This window comes from Danio rerio, chromosome 23, assembly GCF_049306965.1.
Source record: "Danio rerio strain Tuebingen ecotype United States chromosome 23, GRCz12tu, whole genome shotgun sequence".
Taxonomy (NCBI): domain Eukaryota; kingdom Metazoa; phylum Chordata; class Actinopteri; order Cypriniformes; family Danionidae; genus Danio; species Danio rerio.
In genome coordinates, this window is record NC_133198.1 from 35,800,376 (window position 1) to 35,826,622 (window position 26,247).

The 26,247-nt window shown below is 37.8% G+C and overlaps 1 protein-coding gene and 1 long non-coding RNA gene across 18 annotated transcripts in view; one reads left to right on the plus strand and one right to left on the minus strand.

Moving 5' to 3' along the window:
• Window positions 1-26,247, minus strand: part of plxna2 (plexin A2) — a 775,253-nt gene that overhangs the window by 282,078 nt on the left and 466,928 nt on the right. For 15 of the 17 annotated variants that reach the window (XM_073939239.1, XM_073939238.1, XM_073939236.1 and 12 more), the window contains one exon: window positions 23,358-23,540. In XM_073939239.1, the coding sequence (XP_073795340.1) occupies window positions 23,358-23,540 (183 nt within the window). Of the gene's footprint in view, window positions 1-3,200; window positions 4,840-22,494; window positions 23,541-26,247 lie in introns of those variants that run through there. The other 2 variants (XR_012398604.1, XR_012398605.1) reach the window with 2 other exon arrangements.
• On the plus strand, window positions 8,684-15,707 carry LOC141380518 (uncharacterized). The gene is made up of 3 exons (XR_012398611.1): window positions 8,684-8,921; window positions 13,078-13,259; window positions 13,360-15,707. It is a non-coding gene; the product is annotated as an uncharacterized lncRNA (long non-coding RNA).

Sequence of the window (26,247 nt, forward strand, 5' to 3'; positions counted from 1 at the left end):
TGTTATTATATCTAATAAAAATCTATATGAAGAAATATAGCATTATCATTAAATAAAATACATTCATTTTGGCTTTGATTTCACACACCCTTAATGCATAGAACATAGACAAACCAGTAACATGTATTAGGGAACTAATATACAGAAGAGAAAATAAGCATTGAACATGTCCCCATTCTTCTCAGAAAACATGTTTCTAAAGCTGCTGTTGACTTGAAAATTTCACCAGAAGTTGACAACATCCAAAAAAAATCATATATGCAAAGAAAACAAATCGAAGTAGTTTACAAATTAAGTTATGTCTGATAAAATTAAATGACGCAGGAAAAAAGGATTGAACACATGAAGAAAGGTAGGTGTAGAAAGGCAGTAAAAGCCCAGACAGCAGCTTAAATCTCTCAGTAGTTATTCAGCAACCCTCTGCCCTTTGTCAGTTATTATTATATAATAATGCCCTTTATATATATTATTAGCTGCTTCAGTTCAACATTACCAGGATGATAAAGATGAAACCAGAGAGGACATTTCAACTAGAAACTGATCCAAAACATAGCCAAGGAAACTCTCAAATGCTTTCAGAGAAAGAAAATCGAGATAAAGAATGGCTCAGCCAATCACTTAACTTGAATCCAATAGAGAATACAAATTAAAGATCAGATTTGATAGACGAGACCCACAGAACCATCAAGATTTTTACAATCTGTTAAAGTCTGTGAAAAAAAATCACACCTGAGCAATTCATGGGACTTCATTCTCCATACAAGAGGCGTCTTTAAGCTGCCGTCATTAAAAAAAAGCCTTTTGTGTAAAGTATTAAGTATTAGGTTCACATCCATGTTATCAGCTCCTTTAGAAATATTAATCCCAGGAAAAAAAAAACATGGCATGTTCAATACTTATTGTCCCTGCTGTATTTTCATGATTCCATGTTTTCCAATTCGCTCCTAGGCACCCAGAGTAAATAAACCAGCCATTATTAAGTTGCAAAGCAGCGCATTATTGAGGAATTTGCAGGCAAGTAAGCATTTCCTTTTTCTGCTAGTCTAAATGACTGCAAGTGCATTTGGGATGCATGAACATGGTGAGGCTGTCAGTTCGCATTAGGCACACGGAAGTGTGACGTCACAGGGAAGTCTGCCACGAGCCAGCCGGATGAACAGGAGGACGGTGGGGGGACGTCTGAGATCCATGCCAACACGGGATGAAAGGTGGACACGGAAGAGGGGTGAGCTCCCGGTAATGACTTGCTGAAGGAGACATTATTAGCTGACGTTCGAAACATTATCGCACACTATTAGATAACTATCAGAATTCATTAGAGATGATGGTGTCTTGAAAGCTGTCTCATTGGTGATAAAGAGGTGGATGGGCCAAGAGAAGACAGGAAATTACCAATAACACTCCGATAGTGGATGATAAAAAACAAAAAACATCGTAGACATCTCTGAAAATACACTAGCTGCCAGTTAGACTCAGCTTATTCGTTTGTTATTTCCATCAAGATGCTTCAAGAAAGTGTTAATGATCTACAATGAAGTTCTCAGTAGAACACATCACTGCGTTGGCGCTATAAACTCTTTTGACGCTAATAACGGCACTGGCGAACACAATACATCTTGTCAGCTGAAATGAGTTCATAAGTTAGACGTGTAAGATACAAAGCTGCTTTGATTGAAGACACGGTCCAAACAAGATGAAAGTTTTTGAAGGTGTTATTTAAAGTGACAGGGAGAGAAAAGGAGGGAAAACGCTCTCACAGGCGCAAACAATGTGTTTTTGTGGAAGGAAAAAAAAAATAACATCATTCAGGCTTTCAGCCAGAAAGCCTCACTTGAAAGCTACCTGATAAAGCTAGCTAGCTCTTCAGAGACGCGACAGCAAATCACAAAGTAACACAAAAGACTGAAGTCGGGTGATTTTGAATTGCACTCAAGGGATGTATAGTCGCTGCACATTTTTATACATATTCATGCATGTGTCAGGAGGAGTAATTGAAGATGAGCTGCTGAATTAATAGTGCATTATTTTATAATTCAACCTCAATTATGCACTCGTACTGTGGTTGACATATGTATACACTACAGTATATAGATAATTTTGAGGTATGTAAACAATAACAATGGTTCTAACATATTAACATTTTTAATTTCCAAAGCTTCTGAGATTCCAAAAAGGAACACATATTGATAAATAGTTTTATGGCTTTAACATTAAGTTATAATTGAATGGGGTATATGCACACTGACTTTTAATTTCAGTCAACCAGCCTCAGGGATTCCAGTGAATTGTCATCCCATATAAAATGGCTACATTTAAAGGTGCAGTAGGTCATCTTCCACAATGCTAACAGTTTAGCATAAATCTCTGAATCACAGTCCTTCCCCTGCAGTCCAGAGCCACGCCTCCTGAAACACAAGTATGCGCACCTTAAAGATGACAGCAAAAGAACCCTCTCTCATGTGTTAAAAGCAACTAGTGCTTGTCCGGCGGCGTGCAGGAATTGCTATAAAACAGGAACAGTGCAGGAGCAGTTATCAAACTGACATGCTATTTCTGAGCGAATATTTGGAGTAGCATGGTAAACAATATAGGGAGAGACTAGGCGAAAAAGCAGTATTTACTTGGGTTTTGTTGTTAAACTAATTAAAATCTACATTATCAAAGATTTTAGTGGCTGAAGAACACTTCAGTGCAGATAACCTATTTGTAACAACATCTAACGTTACATCAGCTTCGCATGAAGCTAAAATAGTTTTAAAACAGAACATTACCCGTCTAAAAGACAGCCATGGTGTCATCCTTTCTCCAGCGTGCAAAGGTAACTCCAATATTGATTCAGGATTTTATAAAAGTTTTCATACAGCATGTTTTTACCAATCACGCGTGCTTGTTCGCTCTCTCCCTCTCGATAACTGTGAATGCTCAAATCTACATTTGCTGACAGACAGTTTAAGCTACTTATCGGAATTATGGGAGATGTCAGCCCGACTCTAATTAATTGGATGAACATTTTTTTAGTTTTATGCCTTACCCAAAAAATTAATTATATTATATATATATATATATATATATATATATATATATATATATATATATATATATATATATATATATATATATATATATAAATGATAATTCCTACATCAGATGAATCCTAAAGCAATATCTGAGAGGTCAAACTTTTTTATTTATTTATTTTTCTATATTTGGTTCTTACAGGGTCATTTCCCATTTACTTTCATTGTGTTTTATTCAAACTGGTAAAACAAATGAGTTTATACAATCATGTCGATGAGTTAACAATGACAGAATTAGATTTTTTTTAGGTTTAACTATTCATTTGACAACAGATATCTATAAATATCCTTATATTTTACAACAATGCAATGAGTGGTCAAACTACAACTTAGGGCCCATGGAAAACAACATGGTTTGCTGTAGTGAAAGCCTAGCAGGTTTTAATCGGTTTAAAGTGCACTCCCCCAGCACAGACATGCACATGCAGGACAATTTGAGGTTTTCCCATCTCTAGGCGTAGCTTTTATCTAATTTCCCCTCCGCTCTAAGAGACTACACTAATGAATTGGGTAATCACAGATATCTGGCCCATTCAAGTGCTTTGTAAAGTAAATCAATACGGTCTGGCGATGGGCCAGTTGTCCACTTTGACGGACAGTAGAAATCTATTTGTGGAACCAGAGCCAAAAAAATGCTTTTACTCTCTCTCCAGATCACATTATCTATCCCTCCCTTCGTCCTCCTCCATCTTCATGGCCTTATTCTCTTCCATGTTAAAGGTAGATTATGATTACATGTAAGGAGCTTCTGGAACTTTGCTCCATTTCCACGGTAGCGGATCAATACGACCAACACGATTGGCAGGGATTTCTATGAATTTCAAAAGCTTTCCCTGCAGTGATTATGTGAGCTGTTCACTCTGAATGAATATCGATATGCTGATGAATAGCCACACTATGCTAATGCTCTGGGTTTCAACTGAACCACAGCTAACATCACAGTCCTGCTAATACCAAATGGATGGCTCCGTGTCATTGCAGAGGTTTTCCTTTTCTAAACAAGCTGGAACAAGGTCCCGCAAGGACATCTGTTAGCAATGAGTTCACTGCGTAACTTTAATCTTTAGAACGCTTTAGCAGAATATCTGAGACCGAAGCACAGATCTTCTCTCATGTGGTTTACCAGTACCGATCACACTGTAAAATGTTAGTGGAAACCACCACTCAAATCCCAAGTCCACACAATTACGTTTAAACCTCATGTGTTAGCGAAGAAAAAAAAAATGGATTACAGCAAGCTTCAACTCTGCATTCAATTAAACAAGCGCACTGCGAGAATATGTTGTACACCACAGCAGAAGTGACAGATTATCAAAACAGAGGTGCTGAACATTACCCGATGTTAACCGCAGGACATAACACTGTCAAATGCAATCAGATGCAATCTGTATTTGATGAAAAGGCGGCAGTTTGTCTTCAGGAACTCGCTATGGAAATGTAGCAAAAAAAAAAAAAACGATTGTTTTGGGTGCAGTATTGTCTTCACACATTCACGTTCATTTATATTTTTTCTAAAGGGATAGTTCACACAAAAATTAAAATGTACTCTTTATTTACTCACTCTCAAGTGGTTCCAAACTTTTATGAGTTATTTTTCCTTTTATTCCTTTAATGTACACACACCGGCCACTTTACTTTTTTAGTCCAACTGCTCGTTAACGCAAATGCTAACTCAATACATTTAGGCATGTAGACATGGTCAAGACAATCTGCTGCTGTTCAAATTAAGTATCAGAATGAGGTAGAAAGGTAATTTAAGTGACTTTGAACATGACATGGTTGTTGGTGCCAGACGGGCTGGTCTGAGTATTTCAGAAACTGCTGATCTATTGGCATTTTCACGCACAACCATCTCTAGGGTTTACAGAGAATGGTCCAAAAAAAAAAAAAATGAATATCCAGTAAGTGGCAGTTTTGTGGGTGCAAATGCCTTGTTGATGCCAGAGAAGAATGGCCAAAAGGAAGTCAAAAGTAACTCAAATAACCACTCAATACAACCAAGACATGCAGAAGAGCATCTCTGAGCGCACAACACATCCAACTTTGAGGCAGATAGGCTACAGAAGCAGAAGACCACACTGGGTGTCACTGAGGCTATAATTCACACAGGTTCACCAAAAGCGGACAATAGACGATTGGAAAAACCTTGCCTGGTCTGATGAGTCTCGATTTCTGCTGCGACATTCGGATGGTAGGGTCAGAAGTTGGTGTCAACAACATCAAAGCATGAATCCATCCTGCCTTGTGTCAATGGTTCAGCCTGGTGGTGGTGGTGTAATGGTGTGGGGGATATTTTCTTGGCACACTTTGGGCGCATTAGTGCCAAATGAGCACTGTGTCAACGCCACAGCCCACCTGAGTATTGTTGCTGATCATGTCCATCCCTTTATGACCACAGTGTAACCATCTTCTGATGGTTCCTTCCAGCAGGATAACGTGCATGTCATAAAGCATGAATCATCTCAGACTAGTTTCTTGAACATGACAATGAGTTCACTGTACTCAAATGGCCTCCACAGTCACCACAACCTCAACCCAATAGAGGACTTTCGGGATGTGGTGGAACGGGAGATTCGCAAAATGGATGTGCAGCCGACAAATCTGCAGCAACTGCTTAATGCTATCATGTCAATATGGACCGAAATCTCAGGAATATTTCCATCACCTTGTTAAATCTATACTACAAAAGATTACGCATTTCTGAAAGCAAAAACGGGACCAACCAGGAACTAGTAAGATGTACCTAATAAAGTGGCAGGTGCGTGTATATCACAATACATGTAACTTTTACATTTATCCAATGCAAACATTCTCTGGGAATCAAACTTATATATTATTTAGATTCCACACACGTTCTTTCAAATTGTCCTCCTCTTACAGACCCTCTTAAGAAACAGCGCTCATAACATGGACTGCATCTTGAATTAAGTCAAGTGGGAAATAAAATGGCAAGAACCGTGGATGCAGGTCTCTGGTGAGGACTGACACTAATCACAAGGTTAATTTACCCACCTCGTGACGTTAAGACCAATTACGGCTGGCAGTCAACAGGGTAATGTACCGCTCTCCTGGAAAACGATGCGAACAATATTAAATGAAGAGGTAGAAGTTTATAGTTAGGAGATTAATAAAGTGGAAGGGTAGGAGTAAACAGATGCTGCTCTGGAGTGTGGGACATGAGATCCTGAGAGAGCACATTAGCATCAACTATCTAATCAACTCTACTCATCTGAATGCAATCAGTCTACAAAATGAGACAACGGCTATATTCATAAAGGCATATTGACACATAGCTTACAGGTGACACAAGATAAAAAGTTTGCAGAATATCAGTAGCGTGAATGGGGATAAATAGTAGTGTTTAAAGCTTTTGTCATTACGCTATTTCAGGGTCTCAGAAGCATTCAGAAATCATTATTAAATTCTGGATTAATGCACAAAAAAGCTTTTATTACAATAGTTTTACAAACACGTTTTGTACCATTTCAAATATATATTGTGCATGCTGTATAAGTGCACATACATTGTTTACCCAGAGTGTTTACATGGTCATTATACAGCAAGTGATACAACAAACATTTAGTTTGGGCTAGCTTTTGCAGCTAGACGTTGCTTTACGATGCCCGTGATGGGTGAACATAAGGCAGTGGGGGAGTGTCTTTTGTTGCCTCTTCAGGTGTGAATTATTCATGACCACTGTCACACTAAAGTATGCTGACCCTGACATTGACTTTACAAAATGTCAATCATTGTAATGTTTTCTTTGAATGAGAGAACAGAATAATTTTCACATAATTGTTAGGTAAATATTCTAGCTTACAAGTTTAGTTATACTAAAATCTTGTTCAGGCCCACTCAGTGTGTTTTTTGGACCTTATTTCAGCTTTATTTTTTCCCCAAAACCTACAAACCACACATAATTTCCCCCCTTAAAAACACAAGCATGTATATAAATATTTCTCACATACTATTGAACCACAGTTTTGTGCTGAATTCAAAAAATACATGTTGGCCAATACTATGTAATAAGTTGCTGAAATAAGCAGAATTGTCAGGGCATGTCAAAACATTTTAGGGACCCCAAAATCACCTCTGAGAGCCTAAAGGATTAAGCAAAAAGGATACAAATGCATCCTGAAAATATCATACAGTAAAAATATTTCATACTGTAAGTTGACGTGTACACTGTATTTCAAATCTTCAGATTAAAAATGCATTATGCTGAGTTGAATCAAAAAGCAAATCAGCTCAAATCATTTTGTCAAGTGGATCAACTGCTTGATTTAAAACTATCTGAATAAAAGTAATCATGAAAGTGGTTCAGACTGTGTGTTGAATTGTGGACAATCTGCTTGTTAAGTGTGACATCAGGTAAATTGGCTTCCGGGTCCAAAAGCTCTATCAAACTGTATGGGGAGATTCAACAAATGGTAATAATAAATGTTTACAAAGCCCTGTAATACTTTCGAAAATCACAATTGCAATATATATCCAAGCCTAATATCTGATAGCCAGAAAGTGATTAATTTTTTATAAATTTTTAAAATATAAAAAAATAAAATAATAATAAAAAAAAATTTAAAAATGCACTTACTGCTCTTCAAACATAATATAACAAAAAGCCATCATAACAAAAGCTCTTATGACACTTTAATTTATTTGTATACGTTCATAGGGTTTAAAGGAATTCTTTTAAGTTATACAAAGTTTATCTTATTTTTAGTCAGTTTGACTCACGTAAGTTGCAATGACTAGAAAAGACCAATTGATTCAACCAAAAAAATAAAGCAGTTAGATTTTTTTTTGTTTTATAATGTTGGACTAAAGCATTCAAGCTACAAAAAGGAGGCAAATTCATCACGCAAATATCATAAAAACTGGTTCATGGTACATGGACTAGTGAACTATGTCAAGTCTTCAGATTAGAATTCCATTCATTATTCAATGATACTATTCAGTGAAGTGAGGTGAACTCCAGAATCAAATGAGTCTGATTCATTAACAATTCATTCAAATCGTTTTGCAAAGTGGCTCAACAGAATCCCTGAAAAGATCTGACTCAAAATGATTCATTCGGAAACTGGACATGCCCACTTCCCTAAGGAAAGTTCCAATTGAAACTTTCAGTAAATAACAGTTTTAGCTTCAGTCTGTTTCTAAACAAAACTTTGAAAAATACCTGAGAACAGAAGGACTAAACTTATGGCACCTTTATGGCTTAAAAGCTCCATTTGCTGTAATCCAACAATAATAAAAAAGTGACTAATACAATTCTTAAAAGTCCTCATTTGAGTTCCAGATGAAAGGTTTGAAATAACATGAGGGTAAGGAAATGATGACAGAGTTTCATTTGAGAAAAAAAAAGGAGAGCGTCCACTGAGATTTTAAAAAGCCTCTTTAACAGCTCAAAGTACAAAAACATGGTTTGAAAACAAATTTAAAGCAGTGGCAAAAAGAGCGAATCGGAAAAACAAAGAACAGAGCGACTACAAAAAAAAGCAGAATGAAATAGAGAGTGAGGGAGAGAAACGAAAGATAGCTAGGCTAAAAAGGAGACTGAAAGAAAGTGGTAGGTATGTGCGTGTGTGTGTGTCAGTAATGAGATCACTGCAGGGTGGGCTGTCTAATGGTAATGTAATGGACTAGCTAGAAAGACAGTGTGAGAGAGACAAAAACAGAGATGCAGAAAAAAGAGAAGACGGATGACGAGCTTACAGAGGCACAAAAGCGAAAGGAAGACAGCTGGCCGGTGCTCAGCTCACACACACACACAAGGCTCGGACACACGACTGTACACGGACAGAAGGCCGACTGAAGACCGTGCCAAGAAGATAAGTGGAAGAGGTCTGGGGGCAGGAGTGTGTGTGTGTGTGTCTGTCTTTGTGTGGACGTGTGTTTGATGATTGAAAGGAACAGCAGGGTCTCTCTATCACTCAGCCTTTGGCTCTTTAGCCGAGCTTCAGTTCTGAGCCAGTCTAGGAAAGCTTGAGATCCCTCCTAAAGAACTGTGAGGCTCGTTATGAATAGCAGAATCAAGTCACTTGCTCTCTCTTTTTTTATCTTCTCTTTTTCTGTCCAATGGGTCAAACAGAGGTCACGACACCTAAAAAAGTCACATCAGGTCTAAAAACGAGCAATGATGAATAAACACATTGAGCATTAGATTTAGCTCACCAAAAAATTACCCTGCATGTCATTCCAAACCCAAAAGACTTTTGTTCATATTAGGACGAGAATATTTTTATGTGAGAGCATGTATAGAAAACAATGTGTGAAGAACAGTAAAATGGAAAAATATCTATACTTAGGGTGTCAAATGTACTACAGTAAGGTCTAAAATAAATAACAAAACTGAATTAGCAAATGAAAAGCAACGAATCTGTAATATCAGATTTTACTTTGATTACAAAGGAAAGGTCTTTTATTATTATGGTAGTTTAATACCTTATCCTCACAATATCTTTCAGTCCTTACTGTTATTTGCTTATTTATTTACTTTTTCCCTCTTATGCTTTCTGGACTCTCGTGTAATTGTGTTGTTTTTCCAATGTAAAAGTATTTGTGTACCATAATGTATCTCTGTAAGTAAAAAAAAAAAAAATACAAAAACTTTTGTTCAAATTTAAGATAAATTTTGATGAAATTAGAGATTTCTGTTAATCCATAGAAAAAAGGTACACTCAAAATGCTTCAAAACACTCATCAAAAGCAAAAAAGTAAAAAAAAAAAACAAGCATAAGAATCAAGCAGTTTAAGAGCTGTCACTGGGTGGTACCTTTTCAAAAGGTACGCATTTGTACTTGAAGGGTCCACATTGGTACCTCAAAAGTATATATTAGTACCTAAACATTTTAAGAGGTACAGTTATGTACTTTTTAGGTACTAATTTGTACCCTTGATGTATTAATATGGACCTTTTAATCATAAAACTGGTGTTTATTACTCTGTCCACATAGAGTGATAGCAGATCAATCGACACACTACAGTTTGACAAATATTGCTGCTGTTGGACAACGTAATCTATTTTGTGGCTTTTTTTAGGCGAGAATGTAGTTGTTTAGGTTGCAACTATGCAGTTTAGGATAGTGTCTACCAGTCATACTGAGCAGAGCAAATATGGTTGAGTCACAAGATGGTGACAGATAATAAGCTCTTAAAGGAGAAAAACTCAGAGCATGCTTTTTGTATTTCAAACTACAGCTGAGCAAATCCTTATAAAACAGGTTAGTGGCATTCTAAGTCAATCTCTCTATTTGGTATGTTGTAGTGCTGTATTAATTGTAAATAACTGCTTTGCTTTGGTTTTTTGGGGGGTTAATTATTATGATCTCCAAATTGCAATATTAGGAAATCCCAGTAGACTGATGGCATTTCATTCTGTTAAGCCTTATGACCTTGAAATGTGAGCAAAATCACCTGTTTTGTCATCACTTTAGACATTACTCAAGAAATTGATTCAAATACTAGCTCTAAAATGACGAGTTTTTAAGCAAAGATTTCTGCTGTTTTGACATCAGCTGCTGATGCGAATAAATGAATAGTGAAGGAAAGTAGTTTCTTGAACAAAAGAGATTTGGAAACTGTCCATGTTTGATTTTCTTTTTTATTTACATGATTATTCAATCAAAATGTTGTATAAATGCAATATCACACGAGTATACCATGTCTCCCACCAGTGTCAATATACAGCCATATCGCACTGCTACTCTTGTGATATTACTCATATAAACACTGGTTATTGTTTCTTGCAGAAACACAAATATACATTGTGACAAGCAAGGATGAACCTTATTGGCCTTGTGTTTTTATAAAAGCATGAATCACAAAGTAAATGTGACTATTGAAAAGGGTTGGATCATATTTAAGTGAGTTTAGAGTGAATAGCCTCGAACTTTTAACATTCAAATACAAGTATAATGCAAAAAGATTATTATATAACTGCAATATTTGAAACATCATATATATAGAGGTATTGCATGAAGTGTTTGCCTGCCTAACTCAAAAACTCTGTCAACTTGTCTTTCCCTTTGGAAAATCAGGGCAGGCCAATCTTCAATATGTGCTCTCACAGCTCCTAATTTCAACAGCCAATCAGAGTCTCCCACTATTGGCAGGAGGCAAATTGAAGTTGAATTGCCCAGTGTACAGTAACATGATTAGGAAGATTGCTCGCAATCTCGCTGAGAGTCAGCAAGGTGGCACTGAGGGTGCAACACCATCTGCAATCACAGCAGACAATAATGATTACTGTAATCACCTGATCAGGACTCATCTGCTGATAAAACCGCTTTCATGACAACAAAATGTTTCAAAATAGTACCGTTTAAAATGTGATATTACAGATACAGGGGGAAAAATAATAGAGACCACTTGAAACGTACTTATTTATGATGTAAAGTTAAAAATATGACAATATTATATATATAAGACCTATATAGAATAAAAATATTTTAATATTTTACTCAATAATTCCAGTAAATCCACTGAAAATGAAATGTTCTATTGTTTTGCTCATTTGTGTTCAGAGTAATTGAAGCTTCCTTACAGTGCCAAAACCAGAAGCAACATTTAAACGACTACATCTTGCGACTATTTGTATCTGGCAGCAGATACCGCACTTCTCCTCAAGTGTCGATCCTTTAAATAAATAAATAAATAAATAAACTATTCTGAAAAAGGAAATCATGGATAATAACACACCACAATAAATATGAAATTAAAACGAAAAGCTTGTCTTTTACAAAAAAAAAAAAAACTCTTCTAAATTCAAGTAATTATGAAACAGCAGGAGAAAAGCGTATAACCTCAGCCAGCAGCACAACAGATACACCAATTTGCGTTCCGCACAACGGCAGAATTTGTTGTAGTTTTGCAGCTTGTTGAGAAAATGCCATCCGTATGAAAACCAATGTGCCGGGTGCCCCCTTGACCTTGAAAAAACAAATTAACACATAACTGGCGGGCAAGTTTTGCTTAGCGGGGCAAACTCTAGTGAGGGTTTTTGCTGCTGACAGCCTGTTTCTAAATGACTCATTAAGTTTCTGCTAAAGTAAAAATCATCTCTGCCTATCTCTCAGAGGAGAGAGCGGTGCAGACATCTGGAGAAAGAGGAATGTCAATTTATGAAATCAACAGAAGAGTTTTGTGCAAGGTTTTTTTAGTCAGTGTGTTTAACTGCAATCTCATTGGCAACATTTTAATAAATATATAGTTTTATTTGACAAAATAACCACAATACCACTGGATTTCAGCCAATATTCTGAAAATATTAGGCTGGTTTTGGCTGGTTTTAACTGGTCCACCAGGCTGGTTTTAGAGGGGTTTTGGCCATTTTCAGGCTGGTTTCCAGTCATTTCCAGCCTGGAATTAGCTGGTCAGGCTGGAAAATGACCAGCCAAATCCAGCTAAAACCAGCTTGACCAGCCTGGTTTAAGCTGGATATAGCTGGTTTGGGCTGGACTCCCATCTTGGCTAGGCTGGTCAAGCTGGTTTTAGCTGGTCATCTCCTAGCCTGACAAGCTAAGACCAGGCTGGAAACGGCTGGAAACCAGCCTGGAAGTGGCCAAAACCCCTCTAAAACCAGCCTGGTCGACCAGCTAAAACCAGCCAACCAGCCTAGGCTGGTTTAAGCTGTATTTTTCAGCAGGGTTGACCTGTTAGTATTATTATTTACATAGATACGCACAATCTAAGGTGTTTCAGCATCATACGATTCATTGTTGTGGTGGAAACTATCATTTTAAGCATGAAGAAATTAAATATGACAACATAGAAAGGAAAACTATGTCAAGCCTTTTCATGAGATGTTTAAAAATGCATACTGCTACATTTCAGTGAGTATATGTGCTAGTTTTGTGTGTATCCTCATGGGACATACATGGTTTTATTCTCAGGTTGCCACGAAGCTAGGCTAAAGCACAGAAGTGCTGGAAAGCATGTTACATGTTCAAGCGTTTTCCCCTTCCCCATTTCCAACTCTCTTCCCTGCTGTGTACCCCAGACAATAAAGCAAGTCTTCAGCCATGGCTCATTACAGACCAAATCCAAGGAACGACACGGTAGAATCCGGAGGATACAGACTGGGAAAGCTAAACACGATGAAGCCACCAAACCCAGCTGTTTCCCAGCTCATCAAAGACTTCAGCAACTAGAACCACAAGGGATGCTCCGAACAGAATAAAGGTGTTTCTGGGATAAAACCAATCGAGGTTAAGCTAACTACTTTAGCAGGCACAGCTGCGAGCTCAGTCCACTAAACCGACATTTCTTTCATGTGTCGCAGTCAGCTGCAGATCACCGCTGCGTCTCTGCTCCAGTCCTCATCACGTCCACCATGTCAGTGATGATGTCAGTGTCGAGGAAAGTGGGATTGGTGCCCAGAAACTCACTTAACCAGTTCAATGAGACATTTGTCCAATTAGAGCCCCACTTGCCTGCCAGAAGGAAGCCACCTGAACCGTTCCTCTAAGCCCTGTCGGAACACAGTTCAAACCTAATGCTGATTAACTAACGGAGCAGGATGACAGGAATCGGTTTGGTCATGCATGTCCACTGTGCTGTTTGTGTTTGTGCTGTTAAAGCTGGCATAAGCAACAATCCGAAACAAGAAGCTAACTATAATTAGCAATGCCAAACATGACATTTCTCAGGCGAATGATAGACGTTTTCAAAATGGTGGTAGATAATTAAGCTACTTTTTGCCCCTAAAATTTGCAATTTATTGTAGCATGCCACAACACAAAAAAAGTTTTGGAAGAAGATAAAGTAGCAATGCTAATGACTACATTTTTCAAGAATGGAGATGTTTTCTAGTCAGCTAGTTTTTTTTCCAACAATTAACAATGTAGCTTGTTGCAACTACCTGTACAAAACCGTGTTCAAGACAAGATAACTGAAGGTAGCCATGCTAATAGTAGCACGGGTGTTTTCATAAAAGTACAGTCAGCTAGTTTTCCCAACAATTAGTTTGCTGAAACTACCTGTACAAAACAGTGCCGAGGAGAAGATAACTGAAAGTATGCTAAAAGTAGCACAGGTATTTTCAAAACAGTACTATCAGCTATTTTTACTTCTCTCAACCTCAAAAAAAAATATATATATGATTGGCTAATAGCAAGATGACAGGAATCATTATTGTTAAGATGTTAAATCTGACATGGCTAACAAAAAAGTGTTTGGAAGAAGAACTAAATGTAGCTATGCTAAAAATGGCATATAGGGGATGATAGAAGCACAATTGTTTTTAAAACCATATAGTCAGATAGTTTTTTTTCAACAATTAGCAATGAAGCTTGTTGTGACTACCTGTACAAAAAAGTGTTGAGAAGAAGTTAACTAAAATTAGCGATGCTAATAGTAGCACAGGTATTTTAATAACAGTCAGATAGTTTTTCCGACAATTAGCAATGTACCTTGCTGCAACTACAAAAGAGTGTTGCGAAGAAGATAACTGAAATTATGGATGATTATATTAACACAGATGTTTTCATAACAGTCAACTGGTTTTCAAAATCCTACAGTCAGCTAGTTTTTCTTCCCCCTAACAATAGCAATGTAGCTTGCTATGACAATTTTTAAAAAACTGACATAAACAGAAGCTAACTAAAAGTAGCAATGCTAAAAATGGAATATCTATGAGAGATTGAGAAGCACAGCTGTTTTCAAAACCCTACAGTCAGCTAGTTTTCCTTCCCCCCAACAATAGCAAGCTTGCTGTGACAACCTGTACAAAACTGACATAAACTAGAAGCTAACTAAAAGTAGCAATGCTAAAAATGGCATAAGAGATGGAGAAGCACAGCTGTTTTCAAAACCCTACAGTCAGCTAATTTCCAACAATTAGCAATGTAGCTTGCTGCACCATACAGTGTTGAGGAGAAGATAACTGAAAGTAGTGATGCTAATGCACAGGTGTTTTAATAACAATACAGTCAGCTAGTTTTTTCAACAATTAACAAGAGCTTGCTGCAAACTATAAAAACAGTGTTGAGGAGAAGATAACTAAAGAATGGATGAGTAGAGCAAAAATGTTTTCATAACATTTTCAACTACCCTAACAAATTACTGATTGGCATACAAAGCGAAATGACAGGAATTAGGATTGTCAAGAGTTGTTGAGAAGAAGCTAACTAAACGTAGCCATGCTATATCTACAGTATAAGATGATGATAGTAGCACAGATGATTGTAAAACTCTACAGTCAGCTATTTTTTTCCTCCCAACAATTAGCAATGTAGTTTGCTGTGACTACCTGTTTAACACTGACATAAACAGCAAACAAAAACAGTGCCAGGAAGAAGCTAACTAAAAGTAGCAATGCTAAAAATGGCATATCTATAAGAGATTGAGAAGCACAGCTGTTTTCAAAACCATACAGTCAGCTAGTTTGAGGAGAAGATAACTGAAAGTAGGAATGCTAAAACAGTAGTAGCACAGGCATTTTAATAACAGTACAGTCAGCTAGTTTTCCTAACAATTAGCAATGTAGCTTGCTGCAAACTATAAAAACAGTGTTGAGGAGAAGATAACCGTGTGCTTATGTGTGGTTAATATGTTAATGCTAACATTTATTTTAATTGAATGCTGATATTTCTTGTGCCAAATAAACACTACCCTGATTGTGAAAACATTAAGCTGTATGTGTATATTTAGATATTTGTTTCAATACTAAGCTTAAACTTCTTTAAGATTGGATCTAAAAAATAGTCTGACTGTCGTTTATCTGCTTTAAATTAGAAGATGCTTGTGGCGAGGAAAACTACATTTCTAACTAGCTCACCAACACTACATAATGCAGATGTAAAATTGTTTCCCTTAGGGATTTTTTTACATGAGTGGAATTACCATGTAGGTCATGCAAACTACTCCTCGCATCACAGTACTTATTATACCACCAATTAGAAATAGAAGGATGTCTAATGGGGGCACGTATAATTAGCCCAGGTGCTCTTTTCAATTGACTTTTTTTTTTTAGTAAACCTGAGTCACACCGTTTCCTGCAGTCCCACAGTTCACAACGCCAGCGCTCTGATTGGATTAATGTAGTTCAGATCGTGTGACCATCTCAAATCATCGCTAATCTCCCAGTGGGATAACTTTAAAGATCTAATTTTAGTATGCGGTCTTTTCCTCTCTAACAATATCAAAGAGAAAGCAACCCTCTGGGGCTGATCGCTCCTAACGTATTCCCCCTCCTCTCAGGAAGCCTACACTCTCCCTTGAGATTTGCACTTAAAACACAATATAAACTTAACTTCACGCCCTATAATTAATCTGACGCAACACTCCTAACAGGGGCTGATATTTTTTGATAGTAAATATAGCCTACTCAGTATCTTGCTCTGCTACAAATAACTTGTATTTTCTGTAGGCATTAAGTATTAAAATAGCACTGAATGCATTCCTTCTGAATATGAATTTTCAAGTTTACTACAATTAAATGCTGTCGATGTTGACCTCTAAAAAAAAAGAGCTGAATATGATGGTGAATGCCAGTGATGTTCATTTCGCTGTCCTTGCCACCCTTATCTGCCAAAATCCCGCTGAGGTGAACAGTATCACTGCTCTGCCACCCATCGGCTCAGAGGGCACTGGCATCACAGTAAGGTCGCTAGCCTTTAACACAAACAACCCTGTTACATTCTCTGACAGACAACAGCACAATAAAGCGTGAATGTAATTCATAATATAGTTTAATTTAATAAAACTGGTATGATTAAAAACTGATAAGTGTTTTTAACTAACAGAAAAGTACAATAGATATGGTAATTAGGCAACTCATTATATAACAATGGTTTGATTTGTTCTCAACCACTGGTTTGTGGATCAATTGGTACTGGGCCGCACAAGAACTCATTAATTATTTTTGTTTAATTATTATCTAAGACTGAACAATCTTTCATTTTGAAAAATCTATTTTTTTTTATTCTCTTGCATACATCTCAGTCACTTGAGCATCCAAATTCAACCCACAAGCAGCAAAATGAGTAAGAAACAGACGTCTTTGGAAAGTTTCTTTGCTAAGGTGAAAGGGTCCAGTGAAGGACCCACGAAATGCCAAGGAATCAATCCGCAACCTATTTGTCAACAAATCAGGTGAATCCAGCATATCTGTGCAAGAAGATCAACTGCTGGGGATTGCAAATGACGGCCTTTTAGGGGCCGTTCACATATCACATCTTTTCAATGCGCAAATTCGTTGACGCACTCGCGCCTTCCAGACGCACCCAGTTGAATGAATGTCGCGAACGCACCGCAAGTCACATGATAGGTAGCACTGACTGATCAGCTTAAGCTTGTATGGAATATACACATTTCGGTAAGACTAATTATCTCAGACAAACACAGAAGACCCACTGCACAAGACAAACACTGCAGTGCTTTGTAATTTTCTTCGTCCCCGGTTGACCGGTCTGCGGTAGTAAAAAGGTTGGAAATAACTGCTGTAGACAATTCGGGAAAAAATATTGCTTATGGGGACTAAAAATATTGATTTTTAAAAAAAAAAAACTGCTTTTATTCTAGCTGAAATAAAACAAATATTTTTTTCTCCAGAGGAAAAAAATGTTAAAAGAAATATAAGGAAAAAATCCTTGTTCTTTTAACTTACATTTGGAAAATAATTGAAAAGAAAAAAATCTTAAGCAAATTTTTTGGAGGGCTACAAATTTCGACTTTAATAATAATTAATTTTAATTTTGACTTAAACTGTTTAACATTAAAATAACTGTTAAACATTTAAATAACTACTGGCTGTGCATATAAGAGGTTACACTCATACAGCATAAGTGATTATGCCGTTTTTCAAATCCTACATACTATTAATCAATCTGAAAGTCCAGCGGAGGGCTATTAATATCGCTTCAGCACATTCAACCACTCTCCAATATTTCACTGCCTAAATCAGTGGATCAACAATACAGAAAAGGATTGTGAAAATGACTAATGCTGAAACTGTTTAACCTACAGTGGCTTGATGGAAGCTGGACAATAGCACCCTGGGTCTGCACAGGGTCTGCTTTCATTAAATCATTCAAAGTGCTTTTTCCCTCAACTTGTGTGTCCGGCTACTGGTCCAGCCAATGCTGCAAGAGTCGCCTGTATCTGCTTCACCAGGACACAAAGACAAAGAATAAGCATGCGAGAGAGACAGAGAGAAAGAGAGCTCAGCCAGCATGGAACTTCTGCTTGGAGCGAGTAAAGGCTACAGCAGGGGACTGTGTCGATTGAATGGGGAATTGGTGTATGTGTGTGTGAAAGAGAGAGAGAGAGAGAGAGAGAGAGAGAGAAAGAGAAAGTGGCAATAGAGAGTGGTGGGTTTGCTCTTTGGGAAAGGAGCCAATCCAATTACAGGCAGCAGTGCAAGCCCGGTTTCTTCAGCTGAGCTAAATTTCACATTTCATCAGTCTCTTCCCTTCTCTTGCTGCCACTGTGCTTCGCTTTTCTCCCTCTTTCTCTGGTTTCCCTCCCTCTGCTCTCCCGGTTGGAGGACAGGAATAGGCAGATCACAAAACTGAGTCCATTCTTCAAAGGATGAGGCACAACTGCTTAACCCTGTCCAACAATATATCATCTACAGAGAATCAAAACCCTAAAACATTGGCATGGCCGAGATTAAGGCAAGACATAAAAGTAAAAACTACATTATTAAATATTTAAATAATGTATTATTAAAGATATATATTAACCGAAGAAAGTAAAAATAACCAATCAACCTTTATTTATAAAGCATCTTACTACACCAAGGTTGATCAAAGTGCTTTACACCAGTAAAAACAAATTATACAACACAACTAAAATGCAAAAGCAACACAAGAGATATCAATAAAATACAGCGAAACATTAAAACAGAGAAACGTGTCAGTGCTACTATGCATTAAAAGCCAAAGTGGGTTCTAAGCTTGGCTTTAAAATGTGGTAGGTCAATGATTGTACGAAGCTCCCAAGCTTGTATTTTCCCCAAGAAAATATTTCTGCAATGACCTTTATGATATATATATATATATATATATATATGATATAATATGACACATGACATATTTTGTGCTTATTTGTTTCACATTTTTATGTCTAAAGTTATGCCTTATAAATACAAATCAGCTTAAATGTAAAACACTGGTCATCATATTAGTTATCAGCAACACAGACAGACAAGACTGGTTAGTTGCCACGCCGACCAAAGTGTAAGAGAAGCAGAGTGCACCATCGACTAGTCTGCATGAGCGCGTTCCAAACAGCTAAATATTCCACTTTGTGGAGCAACTACTGCACATGCTCACCAGCAATGCAAAGTATCTTCAAATGATGTGACAACAGAACATTTTTATGCAGTATACTTGATATTGCTGCTTGCATTAGCGCTACTGTGCTGTCATGGCAACAAATGACGCTTCTCGACTCATTCACTCTCATAAAAATGTTACAGTCAATAAAATGTGGTTATTTTATTGGTTTGTGATTTAAAAATCAATATAACATAAGTTATTCATTTAAATTTTTAAAACTTTACAAAATTACTTCATATCATTAAATAAAATAATACATAATTTATTAGTAAGTAAATAAGTAATGTGTATTTATATAGCGCACAATCATGGGGAGGGGGATGGTCGTTCCACACCACCACCAGTGTGCAGCATGCACTTGGATGGTGCGACCACATATATGTATTGGTGGAGTGGAGAGGCAGTGATAGAGCCAATTCGGTGGATGGGGATGACTGAGAGGCCATGATGGGTAAGGGCTGATGGAGGGAATTTGGACATCGGGGTTACACCCCTACTCTTTATGACAAGTGCCACTGGATTTTTAATAACCACAAAAAGTCTTAGTTTAAAGTCTCATCTGAAAGACAGCGCTTACTGACAGTACAGTGCAGGGATCACCAAACTTGTTCCTGGAAGTCCAGTGTCCTGCAGATTTTAGCTCCACCCTAATCAAACACACCTGAACAAGCTAATCAAGGACTTACTAGGTATACTTGAAACACCCAGGCAGGTGTGTTGAGGCAAGTTGGAGCTAAACCCTGCAGGGCACCGGACCTCCAGGAGCGAGATTGGTGACCCCTGGTATAGTGTCTCCCTCACTTTACTGGGCAATAGGACTCACACAGACTGCAGGATCCGCGCCCCTGCTGACCTCACTAACACCACTTCCAAAAGCAACCAAGTTTTCCTATGCGGCCCCCCATCCAGGTACTAACCAGACTCAGCCCTGCTTAGCTTGTGACTGACCAGTCTTGGGCTGTAGGATGATATGGCTAAAGACATACAAAGCATATTACAAAGCTATTTCAGGCTCAAGTTCAGTTTTGGATTTCAGCCAAGTGCATCTAGAACTTTTCAGTTTCAACACAGATTTTTTAATTTCAGTGCTTTTCTAATATACAAAGCTGGTGAAACACATTTAAAAAGATATCTACGTACATGTACTCTCTACTGACTTTACACGTCCTGGCAAAATACCCCCTAAACAAAAGAGATAAAGTCCAACCACAAGTGGCCATAACTAAATGTATTTGAATGCATATCAGTACCATGTAAACATTAATTAATCTGAGATGACCAGATGAAAACTGGAAACAGATCCTAAGTTGCACAGTTGGACAAAGGCTCATGGACCCAAAGTCAAGGCTCTCCAAAATACCAGCTTCCTGAGATCTCTGGGTTCGTTTGTGAATTCTCCAAAAGACACACTTTCTGGGGCTGTGAAATCTCCGTAACCTTTCCAAAACACACAAGTTCCCATAAGGCCCGTCTCATCCTCTTCCTCCGACACTGTTACACCCTGTGCAGATGTGGTTGAATCCTCAGGGTTTGCAGAGACTATCACATTTCCATCTATGGCTGTGTTTTATTCTTAAGGGCTCATATATTTGCCCTAAAACCTTCCAAGGGTTTATCCTCCAGCCTTTGAAAAAATGAAAGATATACAAACAAGTCAAATGTTCCTTGGAAGGCACTTCTGCAGCATCTTGCATCATCCTAATTCCACCCAAACTGTACGCACTATTCTGCTTTCTTTCCACTAGGGTGGCGATATGCACCAGCTTGAGACTCTACAACAACCTTGAGGCTAGATAAACATGCCACGGCAGCACTTCTAAGAAGAGCACCGTGCTGTTGGCCTAATTTAATTTTACCAACTGTGAGAAGAGAAAAAAAAATAACATTAATTAATAAGCCACTAAAACAAGAGGATTAGAGTGAGCGAATGCCTCCGATGCCACTTCCTGATTGCACTGCTGATTCAATTATAAATTAATTAATCAAGGCGCAAAACACAATTTGGACGTTGCCATGCTACCGGCATGAAACAAACACTCGGTTTTGACACTTTGACATTGTCCGTTCTCCCTGGTGTCTGGGAAGGCAGCTGTTATTTGTGTGTGTGTTTGAAAGCAGGAGGGGGGCAGGTGGGAATGAGGGACAAAACCAACGTTTGTGGAGCAGGTCTGTCTTTCTGTCTTCATCCCTTTGGTGTCTCCTGCAGCTGCTGCGGGGTGAGGACAGGAGGTGGGCAAGCCTGTTCCTGCTCATCTAACAGGGCCTGTCCTGTCACTCAACGCCGTCTTGCCCCAAAGGGGGTCTGAGTTCCAAAAGCAGCTGACAGAGCCCTCGTCATCATTATAATTGCCTACTACAGGTAGTCTCGTCTTGCTACCAACCGCAGCCGGATCATTAGCCACATGCTAACATGTCAACACAAACTAAACTGGCTGCTCACTAATGGGCAAACAATTTGAACCACACATAGAGATCTGTAATTCATCATGACTGTCTTCTTTTGAACAGTTCAGTACATTTAACACTGCTCATTTGATTAAGAAACATTATACTCACTGGCCACTTTATTAGGTATGCCTTACTACTACAGGGTTGGACCCCTTTTTGCCTTAATCCTGCCTTAATCCTTTGTGGCATAGATTCAACAAGGTACAGGAAACATTCCTCAGAGATTCAATCTAATCTTCTATTGTCTAATTTTGGTGAGCCTGTGCAAATTGTAGCTTCATTTTACTGTTCTTATCTGACAGGAGTGGCAGCCGGCGTGGTCTTTTGCTGCTGTAGCCCATCTGCCTCAAGGTTGGACACGTTGTGCATTCAGAGATGCTCTTCTGCATACCTCAGTTGTAATGAGTGTTTATTTGAGTTGTTGTTGCCTTTCTATCAGCTCAAACCAGTCTGGCCATTCTCCTCTGACCTCTGGCATCAATAAGGCATTTGCAAACACAGAACTGCCGCTTACTGGATATTTTCTCTTTTTCAGACCGTTCTCTGTAAACCCTAGAGATTGCTGTGTGTGAAAAATCCCAGTAGATCAGCAGTTTCTGAAATACCCAGACCAGCCCATCTGACACCAACAACCATGCCACGTTCAAAGTCACTTAAATCCCCTTTCTTCAGTTCTCGGTTTGAACTGTTGAACAAGTTGACATCACAACTATAACACCAGCACAGACAATATCATTAGAATGCTGCATTAGATTTTTCAAGCCAATTAAAAATCAAAACAATGGAAGTCAATCAGAATCCATTCTATTTTACAAGCTTGAGCATTTAAAGAGACAGATGACAAGCACACAGTGAGAATAAACAGAAAAATATCGCTCACTGGTTGAACAGGCACTGAAGCCTTTGATTATTCAGTTTCTTGATAAAAAAACGTTCGCAAATCAAAAAGAAAGCAAGTAGTTTCATGTTGACTTCAAGCGATAGAAGCCGAGGGATGGTTTCTTGTTATAATGCTACTATTACCCACCAAAAGGTGCTTGACATTACATTATCTCCTCGCCCTTTATCTGCATTACACTGTATATAATATAGATATTAGAGACATACATCTGACAATCCTATACTCTCCAAAGCGTCTGTGGCTCTTATGTCTAACATTCTTGTCTAGGGTTCGGCTGGGAAGACATTCTATTAAAATTAATAGACTAGGGAGGTAGACGGGAGCCCCAGAGGTCGCTTTAAGCTGCCCATTATGGATGGAAAAGTGAACAGAACCAGGAGAATCCTACAAAAAGGTATTTAATATTTAAACGAAAAGTTTCTGGTTGCCTTCTTCCCTATCCATACTTTTAAATGAGGCCAGTAGAGCAGCTCAAAGCAGCGTTCCAGAAGACACCATTAATAACTAACGTGACTCGCCGGTTGTGAACGAAAATATTGTTTGTACCCGAGGTTAAAGCTGTACAACATCTCCATTTAACATCCAAATCATTTCTGCTTCTCAAAGCCACAACTTTCAATCCATAGCTGAGAAAAAAAAAAGACTTACCTTTTTCAGTCGTCCACTCTTGGTGCCAACAAAAGCCACGCAGAAGCCATTATAGACATAGGAGGTCACCGAAGTCATGCGATCCCGGCTTTCTGTATAAAGTGTGTGCCCGGTCACCAGTTGAGAGCCGCCAAGGGGCTGGTTGATGTCCAAACCGCAGAAGGAGTCATCAATAGGGACAGGCTGCAGGAGGAGAAAGGTCAAGCGAGAGTCAGCAGTTTGCTTCGCATCTAAAAGTCAAGGTCAGTTTGGTTGTTTATACAGACATCAGTAGGAGGGTGAAAAGGTTGCACTGATTTTAATACAGTGAAGCACTTAGTAAGCAAATCACATTAAACGATCCAACGTCAGCTGCTTGTTCTGTTGTCAAATGAAGGTTGGCAATGGATCAAGGTACGCTAAAGGTCGACTTGCACCTTTTAAGTTAAAAAAAAAAAGTAGTGCAAAAATAATGAATCTTTACAAAGTTTTTTATGAAGTTACTTTTAAGACTTTTTAAAAACCATTTTAGGAAAAGTAAAGAACATTTTATGAATAATTTGAAGGGAACACAGTGTGTTCTGTAAATTATCATTTATAGGGAGCACACAATAAGGTGAATTACAGCGCTTCCAAAAATAAAGATGAACACTGTAACTTTTTCACTTCTACATAACTTTTTCTACATAACTTCTACAAAACTTTTTCATTGTTTTTTCATTTGCACACATATGCATATAAATGTAAAACATAAAAAAAGTTGTTAACTATTATTATTACTGTGTAAAGTAATAATAATTAAAAAAATAGTATAATCACATGTATTCAGGACTACTTTAAAATGACTTTACAAATATTTATTTTAAATGTGATACATTGAGACCAAAGATCAAGCTAAGTTAGTCAAATTTGATTTGAAAATAGATTTAACAAAACTATTAAGCAAAGATTTTCAGACATAACAATATTAAAAAGGCATTTCATACACAATGTATCCTTTTCACATTTCCAGGTTTCTCGGTGGCGGAAGTCATCATAGTTTGGTAAATTAAGAGTTCAGTGAATAAAAGATACAACAATTTTTTAAATTTTTTAATTTTATTTTTTTTTACAATCGTATTTAGTGTAATAATAAAAAGAAAATGCCACGATAGTGTTATAACGACTTTCAGAAAAAGGAAAAAAATGTGCGAGACTGATGACGGCAGCCAGAGGAGAGAATAACGTCAGATTTACTCTCAGCCCCATCGATGCTGGATTAAAAACACCTCGTACAGTATAAGTTGTAATTCGTTTTTTGTAATTTGACACAAAAATTATATAATAAATTTCTAAATACATATAAATGTTCATACATTTAAAAAAAATTGTAAAAAAAATTTGAAGGATTTAAGATTATGATAACCGGTAAATGTGTCATAACAGGCTTGTAAAAAGGGTCCATGGTAATTCAAAGTTCTTTACATGAGTAGGAATAAAAGAGACAAGCATAAGAAAATTTCAAAAAAGATTAAAAACAGATCTAACATATTATAATGTCTTAAAGCAGGTTTAAAAAGAATGACTCTTGAATGACTCAGAGACTCTTGTAAAGCATAAAAATACCATAATATGTTTGCAGGTAAACATTCTTGTTTATCTGACAAACAATGCTGAAGTCAGATATTCTGCTTCGAAAATGTCTTTGTTTTGATTCTTTTAACCCGCCCAATGCCAGTTTAGCCAATTATACTTCAGCACCCCTGGTTGCCTTGATGGAAAAAAAGCATATTTGATTAATTCAGTCAGGAATACACCTGTGACCGAAATTTGACCTCGGCTGAACAGTAGCAGACTACGAAATGAGATGAAGATTTAGAGATCCACATGAGTTGGTTATTAGTTTTCAAATATTTATAAATATTATTAACGTAAACATTAGGTGAGCAGGTTACATTGTAACCCCGTGTCCTAACAACACACTACGATATAAGATTTGAGTGATGAGCAATTTGGCTGTTTGCACCAGAAGAAACATGACTAAATTTAAATACAGCCATTCAGAAGCACAGAATATGCACTCACTCACGAAATGATAAGGTTTATTATCTAATTAATGCATATTAAACCTCTTTAATATTACTAAATGCAGATGCTGAACTATTATGTGTTGGTTTTGTGTCTCAGTTCTAAAGTTCTATTTCAAACGGTTTATTTTATTTTCAAGATGTGAGGTAAACTATCTGCAGTATATCAATAGGTGTTGATTAGAACAAAAACTTCTTTTAATATGGAGATATTCCTTCTGTCATGTGCTGTTGCTTTTATTTAGAACACGGCTTAAACCAGCCTTTAGGCTCGATCGTCAGACTCGCTCCTGTTTGTCCTCAATCTGGCAACCTGCGTTTGCATTTGTTTTGATCCAGGACTGCAATACCTAGTTCAACCATTGGGTGTCAAACTTACATCAAACTTCTAAACAATAGCATGGAAAGTAAAAAAAAAAAATCCCTGACATTTCTGTGTTTTCCACGGTATTCAGTTGTACTAGTGTACCACACTATCAACTGAAGCCCAACCAGCCCATATTATGAGTTTACAGTGAGGGCCAGAGAAAATGGACTCTTGCTTGGTGTGTGTGAGGGGAGACGGTAACCGGACCACTGAGTGTGGTTTCTCCAGCCAGACTCTTGGTTTTGTGTTCATCTGGGCAGACATGTTCCCGCTCTGCTCTGCCGGCCTTCCTGACTGCCTCATTACCCTGTGCTATGAGAATAGTGGAGCTCAGCCCAGCTGGGGACCAAAGCACATTCACACACACTTACACACCACACCGGCAGACAGCAACACCTAAACACATGAGACAGCGACTCAGACCATAAGCACAGACTCTAACTCTGATTCAACTTCTCTCTGAATGGACAGAATGTTT